Raw genomic sequence first — 14,633 nt, forward strand, 5'->3', positions numbered from 1 at the left:
GTGGGGGAGCAACTAGAGACAACTAGTACTTGTCACCTCAAGCAAGATGGGTTATCTACCTACATTCAGCCTCCACTCTCTGCAATGTTTACTCCTGCCAGTGACATAGTCGGCTATTTTCAGTGACAAACACTCCAGCTTCTAGGCCAGGCTCTCTGATTTTGGCTTCCTCTGGGTGCACAGAGAATGAAGGCAGCTGATGCTCCACTAGCGGCTGCCTCGGTGCCAGCAACCTGCCTGTGCTGCTGTTGGTGCCTTGGGTCTCTTTTCCTGTCTGCCCTTCTCAGCTCCCTTGGTTGCTGACTCCTCGCCATCTGACCATCTGCCTCCCTCTGCCCCTTCCACCCACCACACATTTCTGGCTGCTGATGCTTACAGTGCCTTTGGGTGCCCATCTGGCCCAGCCCTTGGGATGAGGGGACTCCTGCCTTCTCCTGCTTCTCTGACCTCTGCTCCCTGGATGCCTTATGTAGATTCTGGTTCCCTGGTCCTGAAATCCTCACTGCTGCTTCTGATCCAGTGGGATAATAATGAGGTTACATGGTGAGAAGGCCACCCAGGTATTGTAATTAGTAGCCACACCAAGCCAGCTCTATTGGGTGGGTGATTAGAAAATTTTTTTTTCTAATCTTAACACTTATTATACTAAAACTATCTACTTAAGTATTTTCCCCCCAGATGGAGAGTTTCTTGAGGGCAAAAACTGAGTTTATTTTTCTTTATATCCAGAGTGCCTAGAATATAGAAATTAACTGGTAAATGTTGGCTGAACTGAGGTTGGGAATGGGAGGGAAAGTGTATAGGGGATGATGCTCTGATGTCAGCTTCCTGGGCTGACCCTGAAGAAAGAAGGAAACGTGGGCATTTGTGGTTGTCAGTCCCACCCCTCTCTTGGGGGAGTGGCCCTTGGACAGGGCAGGAGGCTGCTCAACCTTGGCCTTGACTGCAAAGGTCTCTGGGTCTTGCTGTGTGCTTCACCCAGACCTCATCCTGATGCGCGCCCAACCCATCCATGGTTCATCATCCACCGTGTCTGCAGTTCCCTCAGGGAGAGATTCTTTTGTACTGGCACGCAGGCCAGTGGGATGAGAGGGGCAGTAAATCTGGGAGCAAGTGGGAAGCTGCAGGCCGAGTGCACACAGTACTCAGCGCAAGGGAGGTGCTCCGATATCAGGAAAAAGATACAACGGCTCTTTCATTTCTCTCCTTTCTTTTTTCAGATTATAAAGTAATACATGTTCACAGGGACAAAATACAAAAGTATAAAAGCCTTCTGTCCTCCTCAATCTACTCCCTAACATTAACTACTGTTAACAATTCTTTTTTATTTGTTTATTTTTTTGACACACAGTCGCATTCCTCGCCCAGGATGGAGTGCAGTGGCATGATCTCGATCTCGGCTCACTGCAACCTCCACCTCCTGGTTCAAGCAATTCTCGTAGCTGGGATTACAGGCACACACCACCAACCCGGCTTATGTTTGTATTTTTTCTAGAGACAGGGTTTCTCCATGTTGGCCATACCTAGTCTTGAACTCCCGGCCTCAAGTGATCCTCCCACCTCAGCCTCCCAAGGTGGTGAGATTACAGGCGTGAGCCACTGCGCCTGGCTGTGCTGTTAACAATTCTTGACATCTTCTGGAAATGTGCTATTTTACAAAAGCACGTATACATATAGCTTGCATATACAAAATGTGTGTATGTGTTCACATGCAGATAGATATAAAAACAGACAGAATTTGATGGTGTCATGAGACAGAAAGAGAAAATGGTAGCCCACAGGTATAAAGTAGGGGTGTTGGGGTGAAGGCAGACTTGAAAGGGGCTGTTGATGGACCAGGTAGGAGGGCCTGAGGAGAAGGGATGGAATACAAGGATGGAAGCAAGGATGGGGCAGGAGAGTCTTAATATTTGTGTTGCAAAAAAATTTTGCAGTTTAGGAGGTGAGAAATCCAACATCCAGTTAGCCTCAGTTTCCTTAACTAAAAAATGGGATAATGATGTATATTCCTCACAGGTTTATAGTGATGATTAGAAGGGGTGAATATATATATAAACAAACATACATATATGTTTGTTTGTTTTTTGGACAGAGTCTCGATCTGTCACCCAGGCTGGTGTGCAGTGGTGCGATTTTGGCTCATTGCAACCTCCGCCTCCCAGGTTCAAGTGATTCTCCCATCTTAGCCTCCTGAGTAGCTGAGACTTACAGGCACATGCCACCACGCCCAGCTAATTTTTGTATTTTTAGTAGAGATGGGGTTTCACTATATCTTGGCCAGGCTGGTCTTGAACTCCTGATCTCAGGTGATCCACCCACCTTGGCCTCCCAAAGTGCTGGGATTACAGGCGTGAGCCACTGTGCCTGGCCAGGGCTAATATATTTAAAGTGCTTAGCATTGCACCTCAAACAATATTCTAAGCATTCTCTCAGCATGTGCTGCTATTATAGTTGTTGATGTTATTAGGGTGCTGCTATTGTTGCTGTTTTCAGAATGCTTCACGTGGTGCCTGGCTCGTGATTGAACCTCTATCCATCTGCAGTTGGCATATGGAAAGAACCTCCTGGTCGCATTTCTCTTTCCATTTTAGAAATCATTCTTTTGTTGTGACACTGTCTTTTCATTTTCCTTCCCTGACTGCTCTTAACTTCCTACTTTATGCTGTGCACTCTTGAAGAAAACTTTCTGGTACCTGATGGTTATAAATCCTTGGAGGCGCGTGAAGATGTTTTAGGTAGTAAAGGGCAGTGGCCATTTTCTCACTTTGTCTCCCTGGCCTGGTCTTAAGCTGTTGGGCATTCTTTAGTCAGGAACATCTACTTATTTGCTGTACTTCGCACATACTGCCTAAGGATATCAATTAGAATTGCTTACTTAAGAAAAATGCCCAGCAATCGTTAAGGCCACTCTTGTTCATTTCCTGCATTTTTTTTTTTTTTTTTTTGAGATGGAGTCTCACTCTGTTGCCCAGGCTGGAGTGCAGTGGCATGATCTTGGCTCACGGCAACCTCCACCTCCTGGGTTCAAGCGATTCTTCTCCTGCTTCAGCCTCCCCAGTAGCTGGGACTACACGCTCCCGCCATCTCACCAGGCTAATTTTTGTATTTTTAGTAGAGACTGGGTTTCACCATGTTGGTCAGGCTTGTCTCAAACTTTCGACCTCAAGTGATCTGCCTGCCTTGGCCTCCAAAGTGCTGGGATTACAGGTGTGAGCCACTGCGCCCAGCCCATTGTCTTCATTTTAAGAGCATTGACTCTGCTGCTCCTCTTGAGACATCTTGGGCAGTGATTCTGTTCTTCTGGGATACTCTGGGTGTTTCTACTTGTATTTAGAATGGCTGGCTTAAAAGTCTTTGTTTGAATATTCCGCATTCTGAATGCTCTTAGTTGTCAGTAAAACTATGCCTGCCTACGCACTCTTCTATTTCTGATTTAAAAATAGGTTCAGCTGCCTAACAATTACACATACTCTATTTTGCACAAGCACATTACTTAAGGAGACATTTAGAGGGTAGATAGCTTTTATTCCTATGAAGTTATCCTGAAATCATCTTCTTAACTATCTTTTTTTCCCCAAAGGGGTCATATTTTGAAGGATTTGTGATGAGACTTTTGGTCTGTGAAGCCCAAGACACAATCTCCAACATGCACAGGAAATCCAGTATCAAATTTCTAACATGTCTTCAGAGACAGGCCCAGGGCTGGCTTGAGCGTGTCAGAGAGGTGTGCACTGCGTACTACCCATCATACATGGCCACACATGCCTGTGGCTGTGAGAAATACTGGTGGTGACAAAGACAATGAGATGCCAGAGAAAAAGATCAGTGGGGTTTGCAAAAGTGATTAAGATGTCGTCCTAGGTATAATTAAAGACTTAATAAGGTTGAAGGAAAGAGAGGACATTGCACATACCGAGGCCCCTGAGAGATCTGCCTGGCAACCCAGAAAGGGACATATGAGGGAAAACGCCTTAGTGTAACCAGGTCAGAATTTTCATTCTGGGCAGAACTGGAATTTGAATAATAATACTGAGTCATATAGAGCATACAGCTATGACATTTCATTTATTTCTCCATATAATGCAATAAAGTAGATGGATTAACCGTGACTTTTACAGATGGAGCAGGGGAGAATGAAGAGGCGTCAGTTTGGGCATCAGGCTGGATCTTCACACTCTGACCTCACTCTGCTCTATCCTGCCCAGTGTTGCTTCACCTGATATGAGGGGTGCAAGGCAACCAGATCAGACACCAGTTTCAGTTTAGATCCTGCCTTTACCTGGGTGTGACCCGGGTCCATCTCTTCAGCTCGGCCTCTGCTTTCTCTTCATAAACTTTTGGGGTTAGTCCTCGGATGATCTCTAAAACATGGCCCAGGTGCTCCTTGCCAGTAGAGTGTAGCCGGATTTGCAGGGACTGGACACTCAGTGTGAACAAGAGGAAGGCCTCAGGAGGCAGTAAAAGCTGACGAGAGAAAATGAAGCGCCTACGGGTGCATACTGGACTAGCGGGCGAAAGGCCATGACTCCTTAGTTTGGAGAAAGAACTGGGGCCGAGATTGGGGAAGTTTCCCAGTGCAATTAAAAAAAAAAAAAAAAAAAAAGAACTAGAAGAATTACCCAGGTCTGGCTTCTTTCGTGTAGCCTGGGGCTGAGTCGCAGGCTGAGAAATCCAGTCTGGCCAGTAGGGGGCTCCACCAAGCGCAGTCTCAGAAAGCCCAAGAGCCCCACCGTCGCCCGGGGTCTCCAAGAGGAGTGGGTCGTGGTGGGCGTTGAAGGGCCGTAAAAGACGAGCAGCCCGCGTCCGCGTCCGTCCTCCCGGGTCTCCAGTCCGCAGGCGGCCGCCGCCTCGGCCCCGCCCTCCCACCTCCATTCCCGGCCCCGCGGACCCGAACGGTCCCTCTCGCAACCGATCTGCTGGCTGGGGCGCGGGGGATGCGAATTCCTAGAAGCCTTAAGAGGCTGCCCAGCGTTGGAAGTTCGTATCCCCAAGAATGCTGGAGGTTCCGGCTCACACACCCCCTCCGGGCACAGAGTCAGCTGGGGGGTGCTGGGAGGGAGAACGCCCCGCTCCTCACCCCCCATCCCCGTGCACCCTGGAGCCCAGCTCCATACGTTCGGCCACCCCAGGCGGACTCGGGGTGGCCGGGTAGCGGGTGGTGGCAGGAGGGGACCGGGTAACGGCAGGCCCGAGAGGAGGTCGCTGGGCCGGGCCGGAGGCGCACAGGGGCTGCGTGGCTACCTCGGCGGCACCCGCCCCACCTCCGCCGGCTAAGCCCGGAGGGGGACGGTGAGTCAGATCTCGGGCACCCGCGGGTCGGGCGGGGAGGGGGAGGCAGGTCAGGAAATGACATCAGAGGCCTGTGCTCAGGGAGTGGGGGTCTGAGCCGGGCTGGGGCGGCGGGGGCGGCAGTGAGTGGGGTGGGGGCGAGCGGACCTCGGCGGAGCCTCCGGCCTGAGGCAGGATCAGGGCCCCTTCCTGGGGGAGTTTCCTGCCTGGTCCGCCCTTCCCCGCTCTCCCCGCCCCCTCTCCGGGCCGCTCCTTGTATGGTCTGGGCGCCGCTCTCTCCCCGCCCCCTCTCTTCTCCCTCCCTCCTCCTTCCGTGTGTCCCTCCCCGCCCGGCTGGAGGCTGCTCCGGACCGGGACGCAGAGTCTGCGGACCCGGCGCCGAGGCGGCCACCCGAGACGCGGCGCGCACTCTCCGGCCTGCGGTGAGGCGCGGGGAGCGGCAGGGCGGCCCCACGGGGAGGGGGCGCGGGGCGCCGGGAGGGGGCGAGTGGGGGTCACCAAGGGGAGCTGGGACCGCCTGGGGCTCCTGAGCCCGGCTCCGCGCTGCGTAACCCGGCGACCCACCCCAGCAGCCCGGCCCGGCCATGGCGGCCCCCCGCCCGTCTCCCGCGATCTCCGTTTCGGTCTCGGCTCCGGCTTTTTACGCCCCGCAGAAGAAGTTCGGCCCTGTGGTGGCCCCAAAGCCCAAAGTGAATCCCTTCCGGCCCGGGGACAGCGAGCCTCCCCCGGCACCCGGGGCCCAGCGCGCACAGATGGGCCGGGTGGGCGAGATTCCCCCGCCGCCCCCGGAAGGTATGCGGCGGGGCTTGGGGAATGGACCCCGGCAGGAGCCGGGGTGGGGGGCAGTGGTTTCGGGAATTTGGGGATGTCTGGAAAGGTTGTTGCCGAGGGGGCTGGGCGCAGCCACCCTGTCCCGAGCAGATGTTCTTACCTCATCGTGGAGCTCGTGGCTGGGAGCCAGGGCTCCTGGGACCGTTCCAAGTCCCCCGCCTGGGGGTGGGAGTCGGGAATGTGGGGCACGAATCTTCCCCTCCGGGTCCGTTTTCCGAAGTGTAACGGGAGCTGCACCACTCCTCGGCAGTGCCCCCGGCCTTTCCTGACCTGGTACTCCCAGGGCGCCCTGCTCCCCTCCTTTGCTTCCCCACACGCTCTGGGACCCCTGAGAGAGTTCTTGGGTTAGGGGTTAGAGCGGTTAACTGAGGGGAGCTTGGGTGAGGGGTAGAGGGACCCCGGCCGACGTCTTTCTCCTTCCTACCCCAGACTTTCCCCTGCCTCCACCTCCCCTTGCTGGGGATGGCGACGATGCAGAGGGTGCTCTGGGAGGTGCCTTCCCGCCGCCCCCTCCCCCGATCGAGGAATCATTTCCCCCTGCGCCTCTGGAGGAGGAGATCTTCCCTTCCCCGCCGCCTCCTCTGGAGGAGGAGGGAGGGCCTGAGGCCCCCCTACCGCCCCCACCACAGGTACGGAGGCCTGGGAGGGGCGGCTGCACTGGACACCCCCAAGGAGAGGAGAAGAGGGCCCTTTCTTCTTACCTCCCCTGCACCTCTGCCTTGGGGGTGGGGGGATAGAGGCATGGAATAGGTGCTCTGACCTCTGACCCTCTAGCCCAGGGAGAAGGTGAGCAGTATTGATTTGGAGATCGACTCTCTGTCCTCACTGCTGGATGACATGACCAAGAATGATCCTTTCAAAGCCCGGGTAAGGGACTGGAGAGTAGGAAAAGCAGGGCTCAGGGCCAGAGAGACTGGGCATAGAACTAAGGAGGATGGTGTCCTCCTGACTGCATCTCTCTTCCCTCTCCCACCCCTTGCAGGTGTCATCTGGATATGTGCCCCCACCAGTGGCCACTCCATTCAGTTCCAAGTCCAGTACCAAGCCTGCAGCCGGGGGCACAGCACCCCTGCCTCCTTGGAAGTCCCCTTCCAGCTCCCAGCCTCTGCCCCAGGTTCCGGCTCCGGCTCAGAGCCAGACACAGTTCCATGTTCAGCCCCAGCCCCAGCCCAAGCCTCAGGTCCAACTCCATGTCCAGTCCCAGCCCCAGCCTGTGTCTTTGGCTAACACCCAGCCCCGAGGGCCCCCAGCCTCATCTCCGGCTCCAGCCCCTAAGTTTTCTCCAGTGACTCCTAAGTTTACTCCTGTGGCTTCGAAGTTCAGTCCTGGAGCCCCAGGTGGATCTGGGTCCCAACCAAATCAAAAATTGGGGCACCCCGAAGCTCTTTCCGCTGGCACAGGCTCCCCTCAACCTCCCAGCTTCACCTATGCCCAGCAGAGGGAGAAGCCCCGAGTGCAGGAAAAGCAGCACCCCGTGCCCCCACCGGCTCAGAACCAAAACCAGGTGAGGGATGGTGATAGGACAAGGCTTGGGACCAGGGCACTGGGGCGGGGCTGGGTCAGGAGCCAGAGCATAAGCATAAGGTGATTGGAGAGTCAGGGTGGACACGGGGGTTGGGGGGGGAGGGGTTGGGGGGTGGCGGGATAGGGATTTTCATCCTCTGGGGTTAGCCTGGTGGAACAATGGTAAGAAAATGCTCCTCTGGAGGAGAGGCCTGGCTGGGTGTGGGGCTGGGTGGGGCCTGGCTGGGATGGCGCAGAGAGCATGGGCTCTGAATTAGGAGGATCTGGTGGACCTTTCCTTGTGCCTTTACCCCAGAAAGTTAAAGGGAGGGATGAGATCACCAGTTCCACCTTGGTTTTTCCCATTCTTGGGTCTTGAGTTAATCTCCCTGCTCCTCTGAGCACTCTTTCTGCCTGAGGGCTTGGAGATAAGAGACAGCCCCAGTAAACACTGGTTGAGCCAGCATCCACCATGTGCCAGGCACTGTGCTCTATGCCCAGGAGGGTAGGACATGGGAGGGAAGAGATCTCTGCAAGAAGCTCAGCCTTCAGGTGTCAGATGGACCTGGAATGGAATTCTTGGCTCAGCTTCTCCCAAGTCCTTAGACTGGGCAAGTTAGGTGAACCCTGAGCCTCAGTTTCTCAATCTTTAACATTCTCTACTCCATACAGTGGTTGTGAAGATTAGGTGAGCTAATACCTAGAGAGTGTTGGGTTCTGTATCTAGCACAGGAATGCTCAAAATAGAAAAGCTGTAATTACAATATGGTTCTTGCCTTCTAGTTCAGGAAATAAGATCGTCCAATTTCTGGTGACAAAGATGACCCTGATGGTCATCTAGTCCAAGCATCCATAGAGTCCACTGATAGTGTTGATGTCTACCTACACTCGGACACAGCATAGGAAGAAATGCCAAGGGCCAGTGAGCTTTGCAGAATCCTGTGAGTCACAGGCACTCAGACCAGGGAGTCAACTCGGGGAGTCAAATTAGGAAAGGCTTCGAAGGATGGGCAGGACGTAAGAATCCAGAGAGGAGAGGGATGTTTGGAGAACAGAAAGTGGAAGGTTCCTGTAGGAAAATGATAGAGCTATACTTGGAGAGGCAAGCGGGGCTGGAGGGTGTAGGAGGTGAAGTGGCTCACCCAAGGAGCTCTTGAGCACTGGAGAGGCATTCATGATTTTTGAGTAGGTGTGGGGTGGGTCAGGAGGGCTGGTGAAAGCAGTGTTTTTGGAAGCTTTCTGGAAAGTTTCACCAGCAGAGATGTGTATTCGAGGGAGGTCAGTGATGGGTGTGAGTTCACTCTTGGGCAATAGTAATGTTAGCTGCAATGAAAATTAAGCCCTGCATGTGAGAGCTGTGTGCTAGAGCTGTTGGGAAGGCACAGCCTCCAGGACTTAGCAAGGGATGAGCAATTGGAAGACAAGGGTGAGGGGAAGAGGAAAAAAAAAGTCTCCAGCGCGATTTGGAGATGGGGTGTGGGCGGATGGCAGGATTGCTGACAAAATAGAGAAGTCCAGAAGGGGAAATGGTTTGGACGGGAAGAGGAGGGGTCCAGCTGTCAACGTTTTGAGCAACAGGTCCCAGGAGGACTTTCAGCTGGGGCCGTCATTCAGCTAGAAATCCAGGGCCAGGTTTCAGGAGAGGGCCAGAGATGTCTAGCATGGTAGTGGGGCACAGTGACACTGTGACGCCGGAGGGTCAGGGTCGGAGCGGAGGAGCTTCCCAGGGAGTGCAGACAGCGGGGACCAGGAGGTGCGGGAAGAAGAGTCAGGAGGAGAGTCAGGGTGCACTTGGAGAAGAGAGCTGAGCTCCTCAGTGGGGTATTTGAGGGAGTGAGGACTCAAGGCTAGAGATTAGACTGTTGGGAAATCATCAGCGGTCTTGGGATGGCCTGTTTGTGCCCTGTGGTGGGAACACAATGTGAGGAGTTGAGGAGAGAGTGGGTGGTGAGAAGTGGGGCTGCTGGTGTAGCCTGGTCTTAAAGGACTAAGGGAAGGACTGTGTGTCAGTGGTGTGAGTGTGGGGTGTGTGTGTGTGTGTGTGTGTATATACACATATGTGAATATGAGTGGCGCGTGTGTGTGTGTTAGTGTGTGGGTGTGGGTATGGTGTCTGAGTGTATGTGCATGTGTGAGCATGAATGTATGAGTGGCGTGTGATGTGTGTAGTGTGATTGTGTGAAAGTATGCGTATATGAGTACATGTGTGCATGTGTGAGTGTGAAGGTGTGTGCATGTGAGTGTGGCTGTGATGTGTATGGTGTGTGATTGCGCAAGTGAAGGTGCACATACATACTTTCTTACAAATACACACAAGTGGCGTATGTGTATATATGTGAGTGGTGTGTGTGAGCGTGTGGTGTGGTATATCTTTTTTTTTTTTTGGAGACGGAGTGTAGGCTGTCGCCCATGCTCACTACAACCTCCGCCCCCCTGGCTCAAACGATTCTCCTGTCTCAGCCTCCCAAGTAGCTGGGATTACAGGCACGTGCCACCACACCTGGCTAATTTTTGTATTTTTTAGTAGAGATGGGGTTTCACCATGTTGGCTAGGCTGGTCTCGAACTCCTGACCTCAAGTGATCTGCCTGCCTCAGCCTCCCAAAGTGTTGGGATTACAGGTGTGAGCCACCGCGCCTGGCATGGTGTGGTATTATCTGAATGTGAGTGGTGTGTGTGTGTGTGTGGTATGGTATATGTGTGAGTGTGTGTGTGTGGTGTGGTATATGTGTGAGTGTGTGTGTGTGGTGCGGTATATGTGTGAGTGTGTGTGAGTGGTGTATGTGTGTGGTCTGGTATGTGTGTGTGCATGTGAGTGGTATGTGGGTATGTGTGAGGGTGTGTGTGTTTGAGTCTGTGGTGTAGCATATGTGGTTTTTGCAAGTTAGGGGAGAAGGGCTCAGGTACGTGTGTAACCCGGGGAAGCAGGTGATGGAGGGTGAGTGTTGTGGGAGAGCAGGGGCAGGCTGCTTCGGTCCCTGGAGGAGATCTTGGTGATGTCTCCTCCCCCAGAGGCATCCCAGACAGCAAGGACAGAGTGGTTGCAGCATGGATAGGAAGGACGATGAGGGAGCTTAAGCTGGCTGGCTTCCATGTCCTCAGCCATGTGGGAGGTGAGGTCACAGTGCGAGCAAGGGGACGAAGCAGGTGGGGGCTCAGGAGATGGAGAGGTCTGGAACAGCTGCTGTGGGGAAGGCTGGGCTGGAGGTCGCGCGGGTGCTGCAGTGTTGTGAGCTCACTCTGCAGTGTTCAGTGATCTCTCCACTGCTTTCTGCAGCTTGGAAGCAGAAACAGGAAGCGGGTGGTGGTGTGACTTGGGGTTGGAGACTGGGCCGGATAGCTGCGGGTGGCTGCAGGTGCCCGGAGGGACAGTGAACCCTGTAGGAGTTAGATGGTCATGGGACCAGGCTGGGGCATGGTGGACAAAGTCCAGGGGTGGGTTGCGGGCGGGGGCAACTAAGGCTTTTCTGGGTTCACGTAGTAGGTGTGGATGGGGAGGAGGAGAGGCAGATAATGGCTGGCAAGAGACTTGGAGGTAAATCTGAGGTCAAGGATGTCCCATGATGGATGATGACTGAGATGGACGGAAGTTTGGTTTGAAGCGGTGGCATTGGTGCAGGCTGGCAGAGGGGACAGTTCTGGATAGAGTGTCCTGATGAACGGGGATACCCATGGGAGGTGATGCAGATGAGGATTCTGTGCTTCTGAAGGAGGAGCCAGGCATTTAGAATGGCACTGGAGAGCAAGGACTGACTGAGCCCCTTCACTGTGTCCCCAAGAGGCCAGGAAGGGAAGATTGGAGGAGACAAAGTTGAAGTGAGTGTTCCAGGGAACAAGTCAGTTAAGAGATGGTAGGATCTTAAGGGAAGATGGCTAAGATCTTAAGGGAAAATGGCTAAGATCTGGAGAGTTGGACTTATATGGACGCATGCTTCACTGGGCAGAAAGGACGCAACTCTGGGTACAGATGGGGGTCGGGGTGAGGGGCAGTGAAGCCAGGGCTGAGGGGAGAGGGGCTATGGGAGGAGGTAGCAGGGGGGCTTTGGAGGTTCCAGGTGTTATGGGAATGAAGGCATCTGCAGGTAGCACACTCAGTGATGGGGCCACAGTCCTGGGCAGGCTTTTCCAGACATAGAAAAGACCCACCCAGTGCACTTGCTCCTGTGGGCGTGTCTCCTGGCAGTGCTGATGCAGGTCAGACAGCCCTTCCTGGAGTTCTCAGGGTTACCTCTCAGGGTTACTGGCAGCGCTGTCCTTAACATCCACCCCCCACCCCAGTCCCCGGGATCCCCTAAATGGGAAGGTTGGGCTGGCCTAGGGGGTGGCCTTTGGACCTTCCCTGAGGCTGCTGGGGAGGGACCTGAGTGAGGTAGTTCAGAAGCCCCTCACTCAAGGGACAGGGTCTCTGTGTGGGGGTGGGGCTGGGTTCTTGCAGACAGCTCAGTGGGTTTAACCTGCAATTCCTGCCTGTGTTGTATCCTCACGCTGACAGGGGCTGCTCAGCAGCAGGCAGGCCGGGTAGGTGTGTGTGCGCGTGTGTGCACACCGTTGCGTGCCCCTGTCCCATGGGGGCGATGTCCGAGCATGCTCTGTGGAGTTGATGCGTGGCCCTGGAGTGTCCGGTGCTTCAGTGACCCGAGCTGCTGTGTGCGTGGCCTCCGTCCGCCCAGTCATTCTGGCCTGTCTGTGACTGCTCAGGGGGTTTGGGCAGAGTGGGTGGAAATGTCTTGCTGTACGAGATCCAGGCTTAGGTCCCTTCCCCTGTTATTTGTGTGGTGCTGGGGATGGCGGGGGTAGGGGGACGAGGGAGAAGCTTTAAGGGTCAAGCCTGAGCATCTGGGACACGAGCTGGGAGCTAAGCCTCATCGGAAGAAGCCGGGTAGGCTGGCCTGGGAAGGTTCTTGGAGGCAGCAGCCCTCTAGAGTGTGAGGAAAGTGTTGGGATTGCAGGTGCGCTCCCCTGGGGCCCCAGGGCCCCTGACTCTGAAGGAGGTGGAGGAGCTGGAGCAGCTGACCCAGCAGCTAATGCAGGACATGGAGCATCCTCAGAGGCAGAACGTGGCTGTCAACGGTGAGCCCACCCCACCGGGACACCCCCACCCTGCCCCCACATCACGGTGGGGGCCAGGGCTGTGGCTCCACTCCCTATCCGAGCTGGCTGATCCCTCGCAGCCCTACATACTTCCTTCTATTTACTGCTGTCTTCTCTGGCCTTCCCAGAACTCTGCGGCCGATGCCATCAACCCCTGGCCCGGGCGCAGCCAGCCGTCCGCGCTCTGGGGCAGCTGTTCCACATCGCCTGCTTCACCTGCCACCAGTGTGCGCAGCAGCTCCAGGGCCAGCAGTTCTACAGCCTGGAGGGGGCGCCGTACTGCGAGGGCTGTTACACTGTGAGTCGGGCTGTGCTGGGATGTGCTGGGCAGTCGGGCCCTGGAAGCTTGCTGTGGGGTGCCGGTTCCCTGCCAACCTCCTCCTGCTGCCTCCTCAGGACACCCTGGAGAAGTGCAACGCCTGCGGGGAGCCCATCACCGACCGCATGCTGAGGGCCACGGGCAAGGCCTATCACCCGCACTGCTTCACCTGTGTGGTCTGCGCCCGCCCCCTGGAGGGCACCTCCTTCATCGTGGACCAGGCCAACCGGCCCCACTGTGTCCCCGACTACCACAAGTGAGGACCTGCCACCTGCCTTCTGGGTTCCCGCCGTGCTTGGTCTGGTAGCCCGGCTGCTTGCTACCCTAGCCTCAGGACAGCCCCAAACCCCTGGTGGTGTTTTCTGGTCCCATGTCCTGTCTGTAAACAGCAGGGACCAAGTCATCTGGATGTAGCTGTCCAGGGGCCTTAGGCCCGGGCATCGAGTCCTGCTGCTGTCTGGTCCCTCCCTCGCCCTTGATCACTGAAGCTTATTGTGGGTGTATGTCAGCATTTCGTGAAGTGTGCTGGAGTGACTTCATCTCACACACAGGCTGGGTTCTAAAAGTTCTTTTGGAGATCAGCTGTTTGGATTTCTGGTTTCTCCCCAGAAATAGTGTTTAGAACGTGGCTACTTTCTCAGGCTGACCTGCAAAACCTCAGTGCAGCTGTGGGAACAGTGCAGAATCTGACCCCCACCTCTGACAAGAGTGGGTAAACACTTTCAGGATTCCATCTGGGGTGGCCACAACTTCACATCCCTCCACAGTGCCAGACAGTCAGGGCAGAGGCAACGTGCATGGGGGTGGGAGGATTGGGGGAAGGTGAGGGTCAGGGACCCAGGATGGGATGGGAGGGGTACCTCAGGGCTGGCTTTCTGCAGGAGCTGCAGTGTGAATGGGACAGTAAGGGTCGAGTGGGAGAGAACACCGTGGCAGGTGTGTGGGAGGCTCCCTTGCTTTGGGAGAGTGACTGGTGAGGCAGGAAATTCCCTTTGATGAGGGCCAGTCATGGTGTCTCACTCTTAGGCCCTTCTGTTGAGCTTCCTCCACCTAGAGATGCAGGGCAGAGAAGTCTGCTTCCTTGCTGCCCAACCTGGCTTATGCGTGCGCACACCGGGGATGAAAGCCCTGGCTAACTCGGCTGGCCCTTTCTGCCCCTTCCAGGCAGTACGCCCCGAGGTGCTCCGTCTGCTCTGAGCCTATCATGCCTGAGCCTGGCCGAGATGAGACCGTGCGAGTGGTCGCCCTGGACAAGAACTTCCACATGAAGTGTTACAAGTGTGAGGTCAGCCATCCCTCTGGACTCCTTGGGCAGGTTCTGACCAGGAGGTGGCGGGAGATGCTGCTTACTAACTGGGTGGTGGAAAGCACCAGCATTCAGGAAACAGGGCTGTGATTTTGAGGGTGGCTCATGGTGGCACCCCATCTGTCCTGCCAGCATGCTTCCTGCCACTGCAGGAAATGGGGCTGTGGGGCTTCTGAGGTCACTTTGAGTCATGGATAAGCCAAGAAATGGGACAAGCCAATAGGAGAGAAGGGCATGGTGTTTTACCGTGGTAGGGGATGGGGAGACAGGAGCTGAGAGAAGAGGTCTTCGAATG

The 14,633-nt window shown here is 55.1% G+C and overlaps 3 protein-coding genes across 5 annotated transcripts in view; 1 reads left to right on the forward strand and 2 right to left on the reverse strand.

Annotated features, from left to right (window-relative positions):
- FAM131B (family with sequence similarity 131 member B) overlaps nt 1-6,525 on the reverse strand; it is a 28,832-nt gene extending 22,307 nt beyond the window's left edge. Inside the window, exon 1 of the mRNA XM_008973987.4 lies at nt 6,221-6,525. The gene's annotated coding sequence lies outside the window, so the exon portion shown is untranslated. The remainder of the gene's footprint in view (nt 1-6,220) is intronic.
- The window catches only part of ZYX (zyxin), a 29,483-nt gene that overhangs the window by 14,027 nt on the left and 823 nt on the right, over nt 1-14,633 (forward strand). Inside the window, exons 1-9 of one of the 3 annotated variants that reach the window (XM_034965141.3) lie at nt 5,224-5,711; nt 5,859-6,081; nt 6,550-6,749; nt 6,895-6,987; nt 7,103-7,624; nt 12,572-12,692; nt 12,842-13,011; nt 13,110-13,288; nt 14,197-14,317. In XM_034965141.3, coding sequence (XP_034821032.1) covers nt 5,547-5,711; nt 5,859-6,081; nt 6,550-6,749; nt 6,895-6,987; nt 7,103-7,624; nt 12,572-12,692; nt 12,842-13,011; nt 13,110-13,288; nt 14,197-14,317 — 1,794 coding nt within the window. In that variant the 5' untranslated portion in view covers nt 5,224-5,546. Of the gene's footprint in view, nt 1-5,223; nt 5,712-5,858; nt 6,082-6,549; nt 6,750-6,894; nt 6,988-7,102; nt 7,625-12,571; nt 12,693-12,841; nt 13,012-13,109; nt 13,289-14,196; nt 14,318-14,633 lie in introns of those variants that run through there. The other 2 variants (XM_034965142.3, XM_063606400.1) reach the window with 2 other exon arrangements.
- Nucleotides 1,318-5,084, reverse strand: LOC100976922 (uncharacterized). Its single transcript, XM_008973990.4, has 2 exons — nt 4,620-5,084; nt 1,318-4,464 (listed from the first exon to the last, which is right to left on the reverse strand). Exons 1-2 carry the CDS (start codon nt 5,082-5,084, stop codon nt 4,276-4,278), a joined length of 654 nt encoding a protein of 217 aa, XP_008972238.4. The 3' UTR covers nt 1,318-4,275.

This window comes from Pan paniscus, chromosome 6 (assembly GCF_029289425.2).
Source record: "Pan paniscus chromosome 6, NHGRI_mPanPan1-v2.0_pri, whole genome shotgun sequence".
In the NCBI taxonomy this organism is placed as follows: Eukaryota; Metazoa; Chordata; class Mammalia; order Primates; family Hominidae; genus Pan; species Pan paniscus.

Excerpts from the sequence above, each read along its gene's own strand:
- LOC100976922 (XM_008973990.4), bottom strand. The coding sequence starts at position 5,084 with ATGGGGGGTGAGGAGCGGGGCGTTCTCCCTCCCAGCACCCCCCAGCTG. Across the intron at positions 4,465-4,619 it reads ACGAAAGAAGCCAGACCTGG|CTTTTACTGCCTCCTGAGGC; the intron begins GTAATTCTTCTA and ends TTCTCTCGTCAG.